The sequence below is a fragment of the Myotis nattereri genome (genome assembly GCF_964212035.1).
Source record: "Myotis nattereri genome assembly, chromosome: 3".
Classification (NCBI taxonomy): Eukaryota; Metazoa; Chordata; class Mammalia; order Chiroptera; family Vespertilionidae; genus Myotis; species Myotis nattereri.
The window spans coordinates 159,846,808-159,868,989 of NC_138077.1; the positions used below are offsets into that span (position 1 = coordinate 159,846,808).

At 40.3% G+C, this 22,182-nt stretch overlaps 1 protein-coding gene across 1 annotated transcript in view; it reads left to right on the top strand.

Annotated features, from left to right (window-relative positions):
- Positions 1-22,182, top strand: part of ZZZ3 (zinc finger ZZ-type containing 3) — a 116,114-nt gene that overhangs the window by 48,369 nt on the left and 45,563 nt on the right. Inside the window, exon 6 of the mRNA XM_081088443.1 lies at positions 1,719-3,271. Within this exon, the coding sequence (XP_080944569.1) occupies positions 1,770-3,271 (1,502 nt within the window). The 5' untranslated portion in view covers positions 1,719-1,769. The remainder of the gene's footprint in view (positions 1-1,718; positions 3,272-22,182) is intronic.

Consider the following 22,182-nt stretch of genomic DNA (forward strand, 5'->3'; position numbering starts at 1 on the left):
ATGATTTTAACAAAAGAGAATTACATGTCAGGTTCCTCTAATGAATCCCAAAACAGTGAAAGTTTACTGTGAGGAATGTATTTCTAAGTTCTGATTGGCATCCCACACTTATTCATGTGATTGCTATGAAATTCTCTATAACAAATTTTCATGCTTTAATCCCAGAACTGGTTTTATGATTGTTGTAAAATTTTTAAAATTTAATTAGAAATTTAAAAGTATGCCATACTCTGAAACAAAACTACATTCAGCCAACTTACATTCAATATGTTAATGGGTACTTTCTCACTCAGTTCATTTGCCAACAGGCAGGAACAGTAAGACAGTTGCTTTTAATGTTTCTCTTTCTGTTTGTGATAACAAGTTACTGTGTATTCTATGGTCCTTCATAACCTTTCCTGTTACATACCTCCAATTGAGACAAAGAACAAATTGTATATTTGATTTGCGGTGGTAGGGGTAGAATGGCATTTGGGGGGTTAGAGGAAGGCTGAAGGATGGCAGAAAGGAAGAGGGAGAGGGGAGAGGGATGCTGAGAAACTTTGTACCACAGCCATTTTTTACTTCTTTTTCTGTCTATCCTGCACCCCAGTTAGAAATTAGACAGTGAAGTGGCAAAGTATCTTATGAAAGCTAAACAGAGGAGCAGAAGAATGGAGACTTAAAATGTTAACAGCTTCTTTATTCTGCTCCATGAGAGAGCCTTTGGGAAATAACTACTAAATCCCTCAAAGTTTTTTCAATTTTCTTTACATATTTATTTTAGGAATACCAAGCATTCACACCAGAAAATGCTCATCTCCCCAATACGCTTTAAAACTGGCATACTCACATATATATGAGTTCAAAGAAGGAAAAGATGGGGTTATAAGTACACTCCTGATTTCTTCAGTATTTGCTTCAGGGGCTTCTTTCCTTTGTCTTCTAATCCTCTTTAGAATACTTTGTTTCACTTGCTAATTATGGCTCTACTTCTAGGAACTAGGGAGGCTTGGCTTTTCTATGTTTTGCCCTTAGCCAACTGCAAGCTAAGATTGTGATTTCTATCAGTCTGCTTTACAAAAACATTCTACTGCAATCAAAAATTTTTGGATGCCATATAGTTTGTTATCAAAGGATATGACCTGAAACTCCTTGTAGTAAGAGTGAATTAAAAAGAGCAGTTTCTACCTTTTTACCCCCAGAAATATTTTGAGAAAACATAAATGATTGGGATAGTTTTTTGGTAGCTTCTACATAAATTCAAGGTTATTATTTTAATAACCAAGATGAAATCCTGTCTTTGAGGGAGGTCTTTCTGGGCCCTTTGTGCCCAAGCCTGAAAGGCAGATACACAGTGAGGCAGGTTAAGAGCTTCTTCTCTAGAGCCCTGCCCTGCCACTTAGTTGGGTGGCTTTGGATGATAAATTAAAATGTGTGTGGCTCAATCCCTTCATTTGTAAAGTAGGGATGATAATAGCACCTGTTCTAGTTGTTATGAGATTTAAGTGAGTTAATGTATATAGAGCATATAGAATGATTCCTGGAACATATTAACTGCCATATAATGAATGGTTATTTATTATTAATAGCATTTTTTGGAAATGTTAATAAAATAAATTATGTCAAGTAAATTGTTAATATTGGCAATACTTGGATTAAAAATTGTGGCTTTATACCTTTGTTTTAGGTATATTAACTATTACCTTTTTCTCATTATTTTGTTTACATTTTTGAAGGTTTCCCAATGAGTGGATCATGATGACCGTATTGTAGGGACTTGCCATAGTATGGCTGCTTCCCGATCTACTCGTGTTACAAGATCAACAGTGGGGTTAAACGGCTTGGATGAATCTTTTTGTGGTAGAACTTTAAGAAATCGTAGCATTGCTCACCCTGAAGAAATCTCTTCTCATTCTCAAGTACGATCAAGATCACCAAAGAAGAGACCAGAGCCTGTGCAAATTCAGAAGGGAAATAATAGTGGGAGAACTACTGATTTAAAACAGCAAAGTACTCGAGAGTCATGGGTAAGCCCTAGGAAAAGAAGACTTTCTTCAGAAAAAGATAATATAGAAAGGCAGTCTGTAGAAAATTGTGAGAAAAGGCAAACGGAACCTGTTTCACCAGTTTTAAAAAGAATTAAGCGTTGTCTTAGATCTGAAGCACCAAACAGTTCAGAAGAAGATTCACCTGTAAAATCAGACAAGGAGTCAGCAGAACAGAGAAGTACAGTAGTGGACAATGATGCAGATTTTCAAGGGACTAAACGAGCTTGTCGATGTCTTATACTGGATGATTGTGAGAAAAGGGAAATTAAAAAGGTGAATGTCAGTGAGGAGGGGCCACTTAATTCTGCAGTAGTTGAAGAAATCACAGGCTATTTGGCTGTCAATGGTGTGGATGACAGTGATTCAGCTGGTGTAAACTCTGATGACTGTCAGCCTGATGGGAACACTAAACAAAACAGCACTGGTTCCTACCCGTTGCAGGAAAAATCAGTAGCTGAAAATGGGGATTCGGACACCCACACTTCAGCGTTTCTTGACAGTAGGAAGGAGGACAGTTATATAGACCATAACGTGCCTTGCACGAATTCAGAAGTGCAGGTCAAGTTGGAGGACCACAAAAGAGTAACTGCCTGCCTGCCCGTGGAGCATGTTAATCAGCTGACGACTGAGCCAGCTACAGGCCCATTTCCTGAAATTCAGTCTTTAAGGGATTCTGAGGAGGAAGTAGATGTGGTGGGAGATAGCAGTGCCTCAAAAGAGCAGTGTAATGAAAATACCAACAACGCCCTGGATACAAGACTTGAGAGTATGCCAGACTCCGGAGAACTGGAACCATCTTCTATTCTAGACGGTGTGTCAGCTCAAACGATGTCTTTATCAGAACCTCAAGAACATCGATATACTCTGAGAACTTCACCACGAAGGGCGGCCCCTACCAGAAGTAGTCCCACGAAAAACAGTTCTCCTTGCAGAGAAAATGGACAATTGGAGGAGAATAATCTGAGTCCCAATGAAACAAATGTAACTGTTAGTGATAATAATATAAGTGAGTCTCCCACAAATCCTGATGAAGTTTCTCAGAATGATAAAAGGATATGTTGTGACTCTGAAAATTATGGGAGTGAAGGACAAAGTAAGCCACCCTCGGAGGCAAGACTCAATAGTGGAAATTTGCCATCTGCCAAAGAGAGTGCCAATCCGCACATTACAGAAGAGGAAGATGATGATCCTGATGTTTATTACTTTGAATCAGATCATGTGGCACTGAAACACAACAAAGAGTATGTGTAAATATGGTAACCATGAATTCTGCTTTGTTTATTATTCCCCAAGTTTTCAGTATTCGTAAATGTCTATTCTTAGCATTTTTATTACAGCTAAAAACTTATGCTTTAGCTGAAGTTTTAAGTTTAACATAATTTTCTCATCTCATTAAAAAAAAATCTGCCAAAACAAGAAAGACTTTAAAACTCAACTTTTATTTTCTCAATGGCAATATGGTTTTCTAGTTTTGGTATTTCAACATGTCTCAATTAGAAGTGACATGTAGAAACTTGGTTGATGATGTTTTTGTTTTTAATAAGTTTTATGTCATTTGACTTAATTTATAAAATGGGAAAAGAATCTGCTCAATAATTGACATAGAGCATTTGAGATTGCTTTTTCCTAATTCTAAGTTATAAGGGGAGACTGTATCTTAAAATAATATTAGTTCTTAACTTTTGTGATGAAGGTACTTTTTAAAATAAAGAATTCAGAGTCCAAATTTATCACAGTTTTCTTAAATTTCCTTTGAAGAATTGGAGCTAATAATCCTGAAAGGAACTATTAATAGTGTTTATCTTAGATCAGCAATAGTAAAAGACATATATGTTAATCATCTTTACTTTTACAGTGTAGGCTTTTGAATTAATATCACAATCAGATTATATAAGCTACGTAAAAATACTGATATGAGGAATCGTAATGTTTTTTGTTATGACAGTTGCCAGATCATGGTATGTAACAGACCAAAGTATTAAATCTTGGTTGTGGAACATAGTAATCTTTTTGCCATGCATTACAAATAATTCATATTTGTATATGGTAATTTGGTGTCCTTTTAGCATAGATCTCCCTTCTGAAATTTTTTTCTGTAAGTAATATCGTAATATTGGGTTTAATAGAAACATTGTATCTGAGCATTTTATTCATTATTTTGTGGAATGCTTTAGCATTGTCATATATTTGAAATGTTTGAAGTCCAATTTGAGAAAGAAAAACAGCTCATAAAAGTAGAGTTGTTCAACTACAAGTGCAAGAAAGCAGAGCATGTGTCTTGAGGAAATACCAAAACTCAAGAAATGTGCATTTTTACAAAATAATAATCTGTTATTTCTATTCTTTCCTTTTTATTGTTCCTTTGGCAAAAGAGATACTCTCTTAAGGCTTAGCTGGTTATTGATGGTGAAACATATTTTCCCATGAATTCATTAATGTTACTTTTTGGTAAGATCTCCCTTCATGATGATTCTGAAGGATGATGTTCCTATCCAACAGTTGTTAAAAAAATGATGATCCATTTCCTAAATCTTGAGAATGACAGCATTACAGTTTCGTGAGTTCCTTAGGATATACAAAGTCCTTTGAATTTTCATAGCAGTTGCTTTATTAGGACAGTGTTCTCAAATTAATGCCTCATTGGGTGACTTTGGGCAAAAGGAAATCACTTCTTGCTTTTTTGCCTTGTTCCAAATCTTTTGAAAAAGTACCTTTTGACATTTCACTTTTAACTCCCTCCCCTGCAAAGAAAACAAATTACGAGAAAGGAGAAGAGGGAGCATCTTGATTAATATTTTGGTTAGAGATAATTTAAGGTAAATTGGGAGAAGGTGTTTGATTATGTCAGATGTAATCTGTTTCAGTAAAGCTCTATTTCTATGCTTTTTGTCTAGAGCCAAGAGATGGTTGGATATAATGTTGGCTCTTTTTAACCCAAATTGTCATTGTTAAAAATAGCATTATATTACCTGTTTAAGTGCTTTTAAATCTCAAATATATTTCTGGCAGTTTAAAAATGTTAAAAGGCCCTTGAGGTAAAGGGGGAAAAAAGACAAGTTGGGTAGATGGATTGCTGTTCTGTACACACAGATGTACATATTCCCATTAAGTATTTTTCTTCTTCTCATGCTGGAAAATTTCTGCACATAATTGCCTTTTGAAACTAGGAAATGGGTATTGCCCAGCCTACACAGAAATATCTCTACCACTAGTGAATGAGTACTTCCTGGTAGCCAGTTTAAAAAAATATGTATATGTTATGAATAGAAAACAATGAGCATGGCATAATTCTTTGTCTGGAGCCAGCAGGAGAGAGCTCTTCTTTATTCCAGTTGCAACTCTCTTCTAAATTAACATGGATTATTTAATCAGAAACCTTCTAGCATTTAGCTAAGTTTTATCCATCTTGTTTGTAAGGATATCACATATAGGGTCATCTAAACACTTGTAAATGATTGAAAAGATACTGTGTATAGAGTCTTATCCTTAGACCGGATTCATGATAATTAGGCCATAGGCCAGTGAAATTAATCTGCAAATGTTTTCGGTACTTGTACCCTGTTTCTTCTCTTCTCCAGGACATAAATCTACAGTGTGCTTGTATATATTTGTTTTTCCAAATGGAAAACTCCTCTGTGAGCAAGGGACTAATGAGTATCTTTTTCTCTGGCAAGAGTTCAGCTGTGGATTGTTTTACCAGATGTGCTTTCTCAAAGATTAAGGGATGGGGAATCAAAATAAATATACTTTATCTCAAACGCTTTGATCTCAAAGTTGATGAAATCTCTTATAGTGGTAGATAATACCTAGTGACTCCCTTCTGGGCCTAAATAGCCAGACTGACTGTGGATTGCCCTTTCTGTTTGGGAATTGACGTTCTTGCTGATTTTTGAATCAGAAGAACTGAAACTGATCTCTTAAGTTTGAAGTTCTGACTCTAGGGAGAGCAGGTGTGGAAGAGTTTATAGGCCCTGGTTTTTAACATCCAGAGAATTTTCTTCCAATTCAGAAAATGCTCACTGGAAAAGAAATTTTCAGATGAAAATGTGATTTGCTCTGTTGCCTCTGAATTCACATTATACAAGAATATTTTTAAAAATACATATTTGAAGGGCCTTGGAAAGCTTCATTTAATGATGTTGTAACCTTTCATGAACCAGATAGAGGGTGAAAAAGCTTTAGGGTTTCTAGATTCTTGAGGTCTTGCAAAAGGTTAACTCATTGATAACATTGCTAATGTTTATACCAATTTTTAAATTTCTACATAATGGAAGTATAAGAGTAAGAGTGCTTATCTGAGAGTATTCATGTAGATTTCAGGTAAGATCTTATTTTCAAGCCATATTAAAGAATATATACAAGAATTGTAGTTTCAAGTTTGGTCCTCTGAAAATGTTAATGTACTAAATAATTATGTTTTTTTGGTGAACCAGGCTTAAGATGAATCATTTGATATCTTCATCAATTTCAGAAGTCTATAGAGAAAGTCCTCATCAGACTTGTGAGACTATGTTTGTTAAAGTGAATTCTTTCAAGGAGCCAGAAAACTCGAGGACTAGGCATGGATTTTGCTTACAAAGCACTAAAGGAGTCATCCTGGATAAAATAATTTTACATTTGTATTGTGCTTTGTAATTTATAAAACATTTTCGTATTTGACATAACAACTCAGAAGTAGACAACATAGGTGCATTGTGTAGTTTACATTTCCTAACTCATGATTAAGGCTTTTAGGTTGTTTATTTAAATAATCATGATAAATTGCTGGTAGAAATGGGATTAGAGCTTCTAATTCATAGTCTGAACTACAAGTAGTTAACTCATCCAATAAGAACTTACTCCATGGACTTTCGGCTTTCTACGTTGAGAACTCTCATGGAGCAGATCTTGGGTACTCGGTTTTCAAAATGCTTTAGCCCTAGTTTATACACTGTAATTGTCATCAGGATTATCTGTTTTTGTCTTTTAGAGAAGCAGCATTATAAATAAGTAATCTGTTCTTTTTATTGAATGAAATACATTCATGTTCATTGCAAAGAACATTTTGTTAGTATGACTGTGAAGAATAACTGGCATGTACAAACTAGGGAATAAAAACTACAGTGAAAGCTTGACTTCAAAGAGAGGATTTGGATAATTTCCAAAAAATACATGGGGGTGGAGTTTAGCGTGTGGTTAGGTGTATTAAAGTTAGAGATTACTAGGAAGAACTATGCTTGGTGTACTTTTTCAACTCACTGGAAATAGTTGTGTATGGCGGGCGCACTGGGGCTGTGGTCTCTTCTCCGAGTCCCGCATGGAGGGGGAGACGTGAACTGGTTTGTGCAAGTTAGGAGGCGCTTCTGGAATTAAGAATACTGAAAGACAGACATAAAATTAGATTAAAAGCTTGGGCTGGGTGTGGTGTCTGCCCTCTGACTTGAGGGACAGAGAGAACCTGCCCTCTGATGGAGGGACAGGCACAGAGAGAGCCAGCTCTGAAAGCTGTTTATTATATACTCGAATTATAGCAAGTTACATCACATCTGGGTGGGCCTTCGACATCATGAGATCCATCCCTTTAACAGTGGGTGGGAGAGTCAGACTGAGTGGCGTCCAATCTCTTGACTGGTCCTGCCTTCAGGGCGTTGCTTTGCCCTCGCTCTGAATTTCAGCTGAGGTAAATTAAGCCAGAGTGTTTTCTAACTGCCCTTAACAGAGGTGGAATCCTGTTGCTTTGCGCTCCCTCTGAATTTCAGCTGAGGTAAATTAAGCCAGTGTTTTCTAACAGCCCTTAACAGTTGTGTAATCCTGTAGCCAGATTGCCCCCACGAGGGAGATAATTGGGGCTGGGGATCAAGACCTGCTGCCTAGGTACATACCCTTGAACAGGAATCCCTAACCTTCAATCCCAGGGCCAATGCTCTAACCATTCAGCAACTGGCCAGGACTCTTTGGAGGGGGGGCGGGGGAGGGCGCTTGCTTTCTGGTTTGGAGGCTGTGTCTCCTGTAAGTTACCAGATATCTAAATCTGAATGGAGAAATGTTACAGCCAAAGGTGATCTTGAGTAGGGGGGTGAAAGGATTGAGAAAAGACTGACAAGGGAATGAAAGCTGGGTCTTGGTGTGACGCTGCTCCCTGATGAGGAGACAGTGCCAGCGCCCACAAGCCGTGTCTTTATTTTATAGCAGCTGCCACGAGTTAAAGTAGGGGCGTGATCAAATTGTTTACAGCATTCTCGTGAGTTCCAACCCCACTCAACTACATGCACCTGAACTCTAGCACAAGGCACGTGGGGCCACGTGTTTGGACCATATGTTCAAGCTTACAACCACAGCCGTTGGCTATGATTGTGCTGGGAGGGCCCCGCCCTCCAGCTGGGACTTGCACGTGGCAATGAGAGGACCCTGTCCTTTCATTAGTCCGAGGCTTGAACCTGGCCAAAACACTGTAGCCACGCCCCACAGAGAAATAAAAGCTTTTCCTTTAGATATGACTAGTGCCCTGGTGCATGGATTTGTGCACATTGAAAGGAAATTAATTAGAAGGTGGCCGGTGGGGCAGGTCTGGGTGAGATGGGCTGGACATGCCCTGGGGCCAATGTCCTGCAGTACCTCCCCGGCCGGCCGCACCTTGGGCGGCACTGTGGTTTGATGGGCGTATGCAGAGTGAATGGGGTCCTTCCAGCACGTGGGGTCCCTTGGCCTGGCCTGCGGGGATTGAGTCGAAACTGGCTCTCCGACATCCCCCGAGGTGTCCTGGATTGCGAGAGGGTGGTTCTTGGGTGATGCACTCTGGAATCGGGCTCCCTCTTCTCTGATTCCAGGGTGTGTCCCCTCGAGAACCACCACTGCCAAGTCACTTTGGCAGCTCCTGCACTGAGTGTCTGCCCCCTGGTGGTCAGTACGTGTCATAGCTACCGATCAGAGCATCTGCCCCATGGTGGCCATTGCACATCATAGCTACTGGTCGGATGGTCACTTAGCCTTTTATATATATGTAGACTAGAGCAGGGTCCTCAAACTTTTTTAAACAGGGGGCCAGTTCACTGTCCCTATCTTATTTTGAAGTAAAAAAACAAAACGGGAACAAACACAATATTTGTATTTGCATGTGACCCGTGGGCCTTAGTTTGAGGACCTCTGGACTAGAGGACTGGTGCATGGAAGTTGTGCACTCGGGGTGAGAGGGGCGTCCCTCAGCCCGGCCCATGTCCTCTCGCAGTCTGGAACTCTTGGAGGACGTCCGACTGCAGGCTTAGGCCCACTCCCTAGGGATGGACATCTTTAGTGCTGCCACAGAGGTGGGAGAGGCTCCTGCCACTGCCACTGTGCTCACTAGACATGAGCCCAGCTTCTGGCTGAGCGGCGCTCCCCCTTTGGGAGTGCACTGACCACCAAGGGGCAGCTCCTGCATTGAGTCTCTGCCCCCTAGTGGTCAGTGAGTGTCATAGCAACTGGTTGTTCCACCGTTTGGTTGATTTGCATATTAACCTTTTATTATATAGGATAGATAATAAGTATTCATTAACACCTTTCGCACTGCACACGAGCTTTCTCATGTTTCGCACGCCATCTGTTAAGAACTGCTCACGAGTTTTCTCGTTTTTCACGCGCCATCTGTTATGGACCTTAGATGTCAACACACTGTCTTGTTCACATTGAATGAAGCGATCTCATTGGTGGAAACCGTGCAGGTCAATCTACGAAAAACTATATAATTGCACGAACCCATAAAGCATTGCAGTTACATTGTATTTTGGTCATTCGAATAGTCTTCGTCTTCAAGTTCCTGGCGCTTTTAGAAAATGTTTTACGCAGTACTATACGTTAAAAAAAAGTACTAGGAACTTTAATTGTTAAATTGCTTAATTGTTTTTGTAAATAAAAATGTTATAATTATTGAAAAACAACACCTAAAGTGCATTATGATCTGTAGTTATGATGATTTAAATAACGTGCAGTTTGCCCAAAAACGTGCGGTCCCTGGCGTATGTCATAGAGATTTCTATGCGGTATGAAATGCGTTAACAATAAAACTCATTTAAAGCAATTACCATTTATTTGAGACTTAATGGAAGCTTTAGCATTAGGAAATTTATTTCATAAGTTTTATAGTAGTCTCAAAATGTATTTTTACCCATTTCTGAAGCAGACGGTATACTACATCCACTATTTCTGTGATGATTCATGTTATCAGATATAATATATAGTAATTAATGGGAAGACCTGTCTTGTGACCTTTATACCTCTCCTTCCTTCCCTCCCTGTTGTCAGGACCATTGACTAATGACCCGTTGCCCTGACACCAAGCAATCAGTGGAGACCATAACCTACCTCCCATCCTCCTTCCCTTCCTCCCTCATTCCTTCCTTTCCTCCTTCCCTCCCTCTTGCCTGTGGGGGTCTGTTTATCCCAGTTTTATCTGCTTCTATTTGTCTCTTTATTTTTTATTTTTATTTTTTAAAAATATATTTTATTGATTTTTTACAGAGAGGGAGAGGGATAGAGAGTTAGAAACATCGATGGGAGAGAAACATCAATCAGCTGCCTCCTGCACACCCCCTATTGGGGATGTGCCCACAACCTAGTACATGCCTTTGGCCGGAATCAAACCTGGGACCTTTCAGTCCGCAGGCCGACGCTCTATCCACTGAGCCAAACCGGTTAGGACTCTTTATTTTTTTTAAAAAATGTATATTTATTGATTTCGGAGAGGAAGGGAGAAGGAGCGATAGATAGAAACATCAATGATGAGAGAAAATCATTGGTCGGCTGCCTCTTGCATGCCCCCTGTTGGGGATGGAACCTGCAATCCGGGCATATGCCCTTGACCAGAATCGAACCTGGGACCTTCAGTTCGAAGGCTATTGATCTATCCACTGAGCAAAATTGGCTAGGGCCTATTTGTCTCTTTAATCTATGATTTTAACAGGGAGATTTGTAAAGGAAGAGGAGAGTGAGTAATTTGTTCAGGGCTCTCTCAGGAGGCAGAAATCTCTGTAGTGTTATGATTTAGTTTTCACATGTCTAGTAATATTTATCTGGTGGATATTGTAAATATATTGTTGAACATCTGGATTTTGTTCTTGTTAGACCCCCAGAGCAAGGACGATGGGACAGGTACAGAAACTCACCAAGGGGCAAAGCTGAGAAAATAAGAACCTCACCCCAGGGTAACCTGTTTTCCCCTAGCAAATCACTGGTCATGTGATTTGGACCCCTGATCTTTCATTTCTTTAGTCAGGCGGTTTTGGAGTCTTTTCCTCCCTAAAGATAACATCTAGGCCTCAGTTGTATTTCAACTCCAGGCCCAGAAAAGCAGCAAAACCAGATGGGTGATGTTGTGGCTGTCTTAAGACGAGCTACATTGACTAATGATCCCCTGCCCTGACACCAACCAATCAGTGGAGACCATGACCCTGAAAGAGCACACCTGGAAAGATGATGAATATTCTATTAAGACCCTCCCCTGAGACCTCCCCTAAGATTTCCATCTGCAAGAAAGAGATAAATATGCTCAGGACAAAGGACTCAGTGCACTCTCTTTCTCCAAGGAGCACACCCTTGACATTCCCTTTCCCCACAGGATGTATACCCTAACCTCTAAGGGACCCCGGACTGACCCCCTGAACCTGTCTCCAAGGCCCTCTTTTCTCTGTGTAGCCCTTCCCTTTGAATATCCCCATCTCCCATCCTGTTTTTCCTTAAATTCAATTTTTATTTTATTTTATTATTATTTTCTTATTTTTCTTAAATTCAATTTTTAAAAAATCAACATCTGAGATCACTATTTACCCTGCTCATGCACCACTGACTTTAACCATTCAGTTCTCTTTTTGTTGTTGTTCTTTTTCTTTAAAAAGTGTTGAAATTTGTTCTGATAGGTAGTTAATTTACTTGCTAATATGCTTGATCCTCTTAAGGCTTTTGTTTCTATCTGTATTAAGGGCAAGTCCAGAGTAGCCTGTATTCTAAGTTTAGTTTACTTCTCAAGCATGGCCTTTCTAGTGCCTCATTTAAAAAGGTCTTCATTCTGCCCTAGCACTCTCTCGGTGGAAAGAGCGTCGGCCTGCGGACTGAAGGGTCCCAGGTTTGATTCTGGTCAAGAGCACATGTCCGGGTTGTGGGCTCGATCCCTAATGGGTGGTGTGCAGGAGGCAGCTAATCAATGATTCTCTCTCATCATTGATGTTTCTCTCTCCCCCTCTTCCTTCCTCTCTGAAATCAATAAAAATATATTTTAAAAAAAAAGGTCTTCATTCTATCTGGTTGAAACCTGAATGACTCTGACCTCCTGAGAACATTGATGTTGTTCCTTGTATAGCTCCTTGATAGTTGTTCTTTGCTAGGTCTTTCACCAAAGGGGACCTCTGGGCAGATTTCTATGTTTTCTGTCTCTTTCTGGTTTGCTTCTTTATCTTTGGTGCTCTGCCCATCAAACTCCAGCTATCTCAGCGTCACCAAATTCTTTTCTATCTCTGCTCATCAAGACCTGTTTCATAGTACGGGTGGATCCTCCATGTAGCAAGTAAGTGTGATCATAGGGCATGTCTTACTTGTTTTCCCCCTCTAACAGATCACAGCCTTGCACTGTCTGTTGTGCAATGTCTAATAATAATGGTTTCTTTATTTTCTCCACTTTTCTGGTTGTGTATAACAGGAGGGTATTTGGTGTTAATTGTGTCATGACTGGAAGATTTTAATTTTGATTTTAATATGTATCAAGTGTGTTTTCTGTATCATACTCATTTCCAGTCTGCTGGTTGACAGTATGGAAATTACTGTATTTTTTCCTTTTTAATTTTTCAATTACAGTTGATGCACAATATTCTATTAGTTTCAGATGTATAACCCAGAGATTAGACGTTTATATTCAAAAGTGATCACTCTGATACATCTAGTACCTATCTGACACCATGCCTGGTTATTACAATACTAGAGGCCCAGTGCATGAAATTCATGCATGAGGGGGCGGGGGGTCATGTCCCTCAGCCCGGCCTGCACCCTCTCCAGGCTGGGACCCCTTGGGGGATGTCCGACTGCCTGCAGGATTGGGCCTAACCTGGCAGTTGGACATCTTTCTCATATCCCTCGCCTAACCACCTCTGCCTGCCTGCCTGATCGCCCCTAACTGCCTCTGCCTCCTGCCTGATTGCTCTCAACCGCCTCTACCTGCTGGCCTTGTCACCCCCTAACTATTCCCCTTTTGGCCTGATTGCTCCCAACTGCCCTCCCCTGCTGGCCTGATTCCCCTAACTTCTCTCCCCTGCTGGCCTGATTGCCCCTAACTGCCTCTACCTCGGCCCCGCCACCATGGCTTTGTCCAGAAAGGCCGGACGGAAGAGATCCAGTCTAATTAGCATATTACCCTGTTCTGTAACTACCAATTTGTACTTCTAAATCTGTTCACCTTTTCCATTCCCTTCTCATCTGGCAACTATCAAAATTTTCTCTAGCAGCCTAGCTGGTATGGCTCAGTGTATAGAGTATCAGCCCATGGACTGAAGGGTCTCAGGTTCAATTCCAGTCAAGGGCATGTACCTCAGTTGCAGGATCGATCTCCGGCTCTGGTCAGGGCATGTGCGGGAGACAGCCAGATGATATAGCTCTCACATCAATGTTTCTCTCTTTTTGTCTCCCTCCCTTCCACTCTCTCTAAATCAATTGAAAAATATCCTTGGAGGAGGATTAACAAAAAAACAAACCAAAAACAGGTCATCCCCAGCCTAGCTGGTATGGTGCAGTGGTTGAGCGTCGACCTATGAACTAGGCCAAGTCAGGGCACATGCTGGGGTTGTGGGCTCAATCTCATGTGAGCCATGCAGGAGGCAGCGATCAATGATTCTCATCGATGTTTCTATCTCTCCTTCCTCTCTCTCTGAAATCAATAAAAATGTATCTTTAAAAAATGTTCGCTATATTTGTGAGTCTGCTTCTGTTCTGCTATGTGTTCTCTCTCTTTTTTTAGACTCCACATATAAATGAAATCATATGGCATTTGTCTTTCTCTGACTTATTTCATTCAGCACAGTGCCCTCTAGGTCCTTCCATGTTGTTGAAGAAGGGAAGGTTTTATTCTTTTTTATGACTGAGTCATATTCCATTGTATATATGCACTGCTTCTTTATCCATTCATTTATTGATGGACACCTTGGTTGCTTCCGTATCTTGGTTTTTGTAAATAATGCTACAGTGAACATATGGGTGTATATATGTCTTTGTAATTTCGAGTTTTTGGGTACCTTTTGGTAAATATCCAGAAGTAGAATAGCTTTGTCCTTCTTTGTCACTGTGATAGCCTTTGTTTTATGTCTATATTATCAGCTTTTTTGTTTTGTTTTTTTTCCTATTTTCTTGAAATACTTTTTCCAGTCCTTTACTTTCAGTCTCTGAGCGTCTATCTGAAGTGAGTCTCTTATGTATATCATATGTAAGGGTCTTGTTTTGTTAGTCTTTCAGCCACCATATGTCTTTTGATTGGAGCATATAACCTATTTGCATGTAAAGTAATTGTTGATAGGTAAGTGTTTATTGCCATTTTATTCATAATTAAAAATTTTATTGATTTATTTATTATTTTTAATAATTCTTTATTGTTGAAAGTATTACATAGGTCCCCTTTTTTTCCTCCATTGACCCTCTTCAGCCTGCTACTGTCCTCCTCTCCCCCCCCCCCCCCGCTTTTATTGATTTTAAAGAGGAAGGGAGGAGAGAGAGATAGGAACATCAGTGAGAGAGAAACATCAATATAGATTGGCCTCCTCCTGCATACCCTACACTGGGATGGAACACAAAACCCGGGCATGTGCTGTTACTGGGAATTGAACCAGTGACCTCCTGGTGCAAGAATAGACACTCAATGATTGAGCCACATTAGCTGGGCTATTATTTGCATTTTTTATCTTTTTCTTAAAGAAGACCCTTTAACCTTGTAATACTGCTTTGGTGGTAATGAACTCCTTTAGGTTTTTCTTGTCTGGGAAGCTCTTTATCTTTCCTTACATTTTAAATGATAGCTTTGCTGGGTAGAGTGATCTTGGTTGTAGGTTTTTGCTTTTTATCACTTTGAATATTTTGTGTCAATCCTTTCTGGCCTGCAAAGTTTCTCTTGAGAAATTAGCTGACAGTTGGGAGCTCCCTTGTAGGTAACTAACTGCTTTTCTCTTGCTGCTTTTAAGATTTTTCTCTTTATATTTAACCTTTGATGTCTTAATTATGATGTCTAAGCCTCATTTGGGGGGAATTTTTTCTTTTTCTTTTTTGCTGTTCTGATTGGATGTTTTTGCTGGCTTGTATTCCAAATCACTGTTTGGTCCTTGGCTTCGTTGACTCAACTATTGAGTCCCTATAAATTGTTCTTCATTTCAGTTAGTGTATGCTTCATTTCTGACTGGTTCTTTTCTATGGTTCTCATGTCCTTTTTGAAGTTCTCACTAAGTTTATTACTCTTCCCCTAAGTTCATTGAACATCCTTACGACCAGTGTTTTGAACTCTACATCTAGTAGATTGTTTGGTTCATTTTGTTAGTTCTTTTCCTGGAGTTTTCTTCTGTTCTTTCATTTGGGAGATGTTTCTTAGTTTCCTCACTATGATAGCCTCCCTGTGTTTATTGCTATTTATTAGAGCTGCTACAGCTCCTGGCTTGTTTGAGTGGCCTTTTGTAGTAGGTGTCCTGTGCAGTCCAGTGGCATGGCCTCCTTGTTGCTCAGCTTTCTCTGTATAAACATATTTCTGAATAGAAGCTAGAAATAATTTAAAAATGATAAGACATGTCTTATGCCTTTGAAATTATTTTGAAACTACATGTTATACAGATAGCTTAACAGATATGAAGCTTGTCTATATTTGATGTGTGTTGTCTATTAGAGTATTAGTTTATAACTAGAAATTACTAGCTTGTTTCTACCATATGAAACTTCTATGTATTTGCAATTCCAGAATAGAAGGTAAATTTTTTAGATGATACAGTTATTGTTTCTTAGAATTTGTGATCTAAAACTCTGGAGTAGGGAAAATATGTGACTCTTGAGCTGACTGGTAGTCAGGATTTTTTCTAGATGATCGTTGACTTTTATAACATTAACCACAATGCAGTTGCTTTCAGCTTCCTTTTTTTATGAAGGAAAACTCAAGAAGTCTGTGAATAGATTTAGAAAAACAGGAACTAGGAAAAAGTTGAAAGGTCATCTTTTAAGGTTGATTACCACAAGAAATCTGGAAAAACAAACCATTTTTTGAAGGAAATATGGATTAAAAAAATTACTGACACATTCTTTAAAAAATTCACTATGAAAGCCTTTGTATGGTACTTCAAAAGGTATTCAATTTAAACACAGCTGTTAAAATCCAATAACTAGTATGGAACCTCTTTAGTTTATTTTAAAAACCTACAAGGGAAATAAAATAGAGGTAGTCAGAGCTTGTTTTAATAAGCGCTTGTTGGTTGCAGAAATTAGAAACCCATTCAAAGTATGTTTTTAAAAATTCATTTTAAATAGACAATTTATGATATCCAAGGTCAGGAAATAAAGTCTAGCCAGGCTTCAAAAGATTACAATCTGTCACTATTTACTTACTTCAGCTTCTCTTTGTGCAATGTAGACTGGTTTTTCTCTTTTTACTAATGTTTTTTGCATAGTTTTCATTTTGCCTAAGTTCAGTTTGCATTTGGCAATGACTTCCCACTATGCTTATTCTTGTCCCAAATCTACATGACCTTTCTTCTCCAGAGCCTCTTCACATTCTGTAAAGCGAACCGGTTATTGGCTGTTTTGTGTATTGACTCGCTGTGGGTGAGGTTTCCATTCCCGGTAAAATTATAAATGGTCAGAGGTGGAGTTGTTGAGAGGAGGGGAGGAGAAGTCAAGTCTGTCTTGGAATGCTCTTTCCACAAGGATGTCTTCCTGGAGAGATGGGTGGACTGTCAAAACATGCCCATTACAGACCATTTCGTGTTTTGGGTCAAACTGTATTCTTGACCAGTTGTCTATAAAATGGATAATGGAAACCCTTATACATTGCTGGTGGAAATGTAAAATAAAAGGGTGTATCCATTGTAGAAATTCATTTGTTGGTTCCTTGATGAGTGAAACATAAAATTACCATATGATCCAGCAGTTCTACTGAATAGAATTAAAAACAAGTATTCAAATAAAAAATTGCACACACATGTTCCTGGTAGCCCTCTTCATAGTAGTCAAAAGGCAGGAACAATTCAGATGTTCATAAATGAGGTGGTATTGTTACAATGGAATACTATCTTACCTAATAATAGAGAAACATGTAAATTGACTGTACCTTTGCTACACTAATGAGCCAGTCAGGAGAGTATGCAAATTAACCCAACAAAGATGACGGTTAATTTGCATACGTAGGTGGGAGCGGCCTGGGCCCTGGGAACATCCTCGGGACTCAGGCCGCTCCTAGCCTGTAGGCTCGCGCATAGGCCCTGAGCAGCTGGGGTCCTAGAATGACCCCGACCACTCTGGGCCTACGGGCACCGGTACCAAGCAGATGTTCCCGCTCCCTGACTGCTTGCACGTGTGCAGGCACCAAGCAGCAGCCTGGATCCACGCCCCCCAGCCCAGCACCCATCACCAGGGGCAAACAGGCCAGGCCAGGCCTCCCCGCATCGATCATGTACCGAAAAGAACAGGCCTCCCTGCGATTGCTCACAAGGCGAACAGAACAGGCCTCCCTAAGATCGATCGCAGGGTGAACAGAACAGGCCTCCCTGCAATCACTGGTGGGGTGAACAGTCCAGGCCTCCCTATGATCACTCGCAGGGCAAACAGAACAGGCCAGGCATCCCTGCGGTCGATCACGGAGCATACAGAACAGGCCTCCCTCAATTGCTCTGGGGCGAACAGGCCAGGCCTCCCTGGGATCTCTGGCGGGGTAAACAGAACAGGCCTCCCCGCGATCAATTGCAGGGTGAACAGGACAGGCCTCCCCCAATCGCTCTGGGGTGAACAGAACAGGCCACGCCTTCCTGCGATCCCAGGCAAAGAAGCCGTTCTGCTGACCAGCCTGCGCTATGGACCTGTTTGGATGGGTGGCGCAGATTCCGGGGCCTCTAGCCTGCAGCCACGGGAAGTCTCCCTCTTTCCAGAGTTAGGAGCACCAGCCCAGGTCCACCCAGCTCTGGGTCCTGACTGCTGGGGTGAGTTCCTGCAGGCTGGGGGTTTGATCCCTAGGCATTAGCAGTAGGAGACCAGTGCCTTTGTTATTGCTGTGTGTCCAGGTTTTAATTGAACAAATGCCCAGTGGTCCTGGGTGCCAGCTTAGCAAAATCTTTTAGGAGGAGAATTCTGTCTGGGTTTCCTCAAATTCCCTCAGCCACTACTCACCCCTCTGTAAAGGCGCAGAACAAGTGAGGCCCCTTAAATAAAAATCAGAGGTCTCCAGCAGCAGTGGACTGCTCTCATCACAGTCATTTGGACTGGATGGCATTTGAGTGTTTATCTAGGCACCATGACAGGGAACACACAAGTTGAAGTCATGATCTCTGCCCTTAAATAATTCACAATCTTATTAGAGTGAGTGGCTGATAAAAGCGCAGTAATGACATCAGAATGTAAGGCAATAATACAGAGAGGAACAGAAACAATTGCTAGGATGATTTTCCAACAAATAGTACAAAGAGTATGTGCTGTGAATTAAATAAAAAAAAAATATGTGTGGAAGTAGCTGCTTCATGAGTATGGGATCCCTTCCTATTTTAAAGGAAACTGAGTTCCATGTGAGCTGGGTGCTGTGCTATGATATCTGAGGCACAGGACAAGGGAGGCCCTAAGGGCACTGTGCTTTGGTATTTGAGACGTTCTTTATTGTTCAATGTGATTCATTTCTGCACGTCTCAGCTTTGTGATAGTTAAATTACTAGAATAACGCATCTTGCTATAAAATATTACTAGAAGAGCAAATGATCAGGTGGCATTTATTGTTATTTTCTATAAATGAACACCATCTCTGGTATGCTAAAGTGATAGGTATTATAGAAATATTCAGATAGTGAGACCTACAGGCTTGATTACAAGTTAGGCTTAGTATCAGAACCCAAATTTATTGCTTAAAAAAAAAAGCAGGGAGCCAACTAGAAACTGAACCAAATATAAGCCAAGCCCTTGAAGGGCAAATGTAAACTGGATAAGCTTTGCTATTACAAGAGCAAGAAGAAAAAATTCAGATGAAAGAATGAGAAGAACACTGCATCTACTCTAAGTTGCTGTTAAAGAAAAAGAATTATGTATTATGAAAATACTTAATACAGATTGTAAAGAGATTTGTTCAAAGAGGATTTCCTAGGGTAGGTGGTATTTCAGTTAATTTTTTTAAATGTGAAGAGGTTAGCTCAGGGGTGGGCAAACTTTTTGACTCGAGGGCCACAATGGTTTCTTAAACTGGACCGGAGGGCCGGAACAAAAGCATGGATGGAGTGTTTGTGTGAACTAATATAAATTCAAAGTAAACATCATTACATAAAAGGGTATGGTCTTTTTTTTTTTTTTTTTTAGTTTTATTCATTTCAAATGGGCCGGACCCGGCCCGCGGGCCGTAGTTTGCCCACGGCTGGGTTAGCTAGATAAGAAAAAGTTGTGGGGGACCCAAATTGCAGAGGGTGCAGGCGGGGCTGAGGGACTCCCCCACCCCCGTGCACGAATTTCATGCACCAGGCCTCTAGTCTGTATAAATAAAAGTCTAAGCGACTGTTCGACCGGTAGTTGTGATGCGCACTGACCACCAAGGGGCAGACGCTCCAACCGGTAGATTAGCTTGCTGCTGGGTCCGGCCAATTGGGACTGAGTGAGATAGGCCGGACATGCCCTGGTCGAATCCATGCACTGGGCCTCTAGTTCAGCCATAAAAACTAATGAAGTACTTCTACATCTTACAACTTAGATGAATCTTGGAAATATTATGCTAAGTGAAAGATGCCAGACACGACAGGTATTTATATAAAACTAGAGGCCTGGTGCACGAGATTCATGCACTGGAGGGAGGGGGGTCCCTCAGCCTGGCACCCCTGGGGGATGTCTGCCTGCTGGATTAGGGGGGATCGGGCCTAAGCTTGCAATCAGACATCCCTTTCACAGTCCACAGCTCTCACAGTCCGTGGGTGATGTCTGCCTGTTGGCTTAGGGGAATCGGGCCTAAGCTGGCAATCAGACATCCCTCTCACAGTCCAGGGCTCTCACCAGCCGTGAGCCCAGTGTCTGGCTGAGCAGCGCTCCCACGCACTGTCCACCAGGGGGCAGCTCCTGCATTGAGTGTCTGCCCCCTGGTGGTCAGTGAACATCATAGTGACAGGTCATTCTGCCGTTTAGTTGATTTGAATATTAGGCTTTTATTATATAGGATATCCAGAATAAGCAAATTTATAGAGACAAAAAGATTAAAGGCTGCCAGGGACAGATGGTTGCATACATTGTGAGTACTACACATTGCTTAATTTAATTTTATGCTTTAAAATGGATAAATGGTTAATTTTATGGTATATGAATTTTAATACAGTAAAACAAATGCCAAAAAAAATGTATGGGTGAGGGATATGCATACCAGGGATGCTTGAGATAATCCACTGGGAGATAGGAAGAAATACTATTTAATGATTCTTCCTCATTCTTAGGAATTTCTGGGGTTCTTTGTATATGTTTATAATGTATATAGTAAGTGTAGTAAAGCATAATTTTAAGTAAGCATGCATATCAGAGAAGCACATGCCACAATTTTTAGTTTTTTGTTTGTTTGTTTGTTTTTAATAGCAGAGGTAGTTTGTGCAAAAAAAAAAAAAAAAAGGGAAATTGATGTTTTTAACAAGGAAAAACTGATTACTGAGCAGTCATTATTTTTTGCCTAAGTGTTTAGAGGGAGATTTTAAAGATATTACCAGTAGCTATCTCTTGAAGTAGACAGGTTATCAAAACCTAATAATATATTTAGAGAAACTGTAGTTAGTGCTCAGCTGGCATTTGCTAAGCAGTCTTGAAACTAACTTGGGTTAGCTAAATTGTGTGGTGTTATGATTGGACATTTTAAGTACGACTACTATTCCTAAGAACATCAAAGGGTTCTTGGGAATTAGGGACTGTGACTATTCTTCATACTGGGAAGCTGTGAAGCCAATAGTACTAATGATAATAAATACAAATACTGAGTATTTAAAGAGAAATCAGCTTTTTTGAGGAAAGGAATTAGATGTTTTTCAAGGTCAGGGATAGAAAGTGTGCCTGGCCAATTAATGAGAATTCTCTAAGAGGTAAATGTTAGTAAAATAAAAAAAGAATTGTGAGTGTATAATGTATGTAGACTTTAAAGCCCTTGGGAAGCTTTCATATTATTATGGTTATTTTTTAAAATGTGATTAAGAAGAAATAATTTATTTGAGGGGGCCTGTGACATGCAGGTATTGCATAGTGTTTATACTAGGTAGCATGCGAATATTGATTTACTAAGCTTTATTTTAAAAACAAAAAGAAGTAGAATGTTTTTTACCTAATAGATATTAGATCCCCACTTTGCTGGACTCAACTATCATTGCTTAAAAATGTTTTGGAACTCAGATTTTTTTTAACAGTTTGCAGAATATCCTCAGTGACAATTCTTTTTGAAGGATATTTTCTTTTTACTAAGATTCTTAATCAAGCCCTGGCACATACCCAGGTTTCAGGTTCAATCCCATTTGGGGGATGTATGGGAGGCAACCCTCTCTCTCTCATATCAGTGTTTCTTCACAGTCTGGCCAAAAGCAAAAAAGATTCTTAAGTTTGGTGTAGAAATATGACATGGAGAAATACATATTCTTTGTGTCAAAAATGCAGTCTACATATATAAAAGCCCAAGTGACTGTTAAGACCGGTCGACCGAATGACCGGTCTCTATGACACACACTGATCACCAGGTGGTCAGTGTGCTCCCAGAGCCAACCTCCCGCGGTCTCTCCCCCTGGCCTGCCAACCTCCTGTGGTCCCTCCCAACGGACTAGGCAAGACGGCCCTGATCGGCCCCGATCACCAGCCAAGCCAAGGGACCACGCCTGTGCACGAATTTGTGCACCGGGCCCCTAGTTATAAGTAAAGAAACTGATGTTCTTTCATCTTTTACTAACCTGAACTAAATGTGATTCATAAACTTGGCTCTGAAAATTTTCAGAACAACTCATGCCATCTT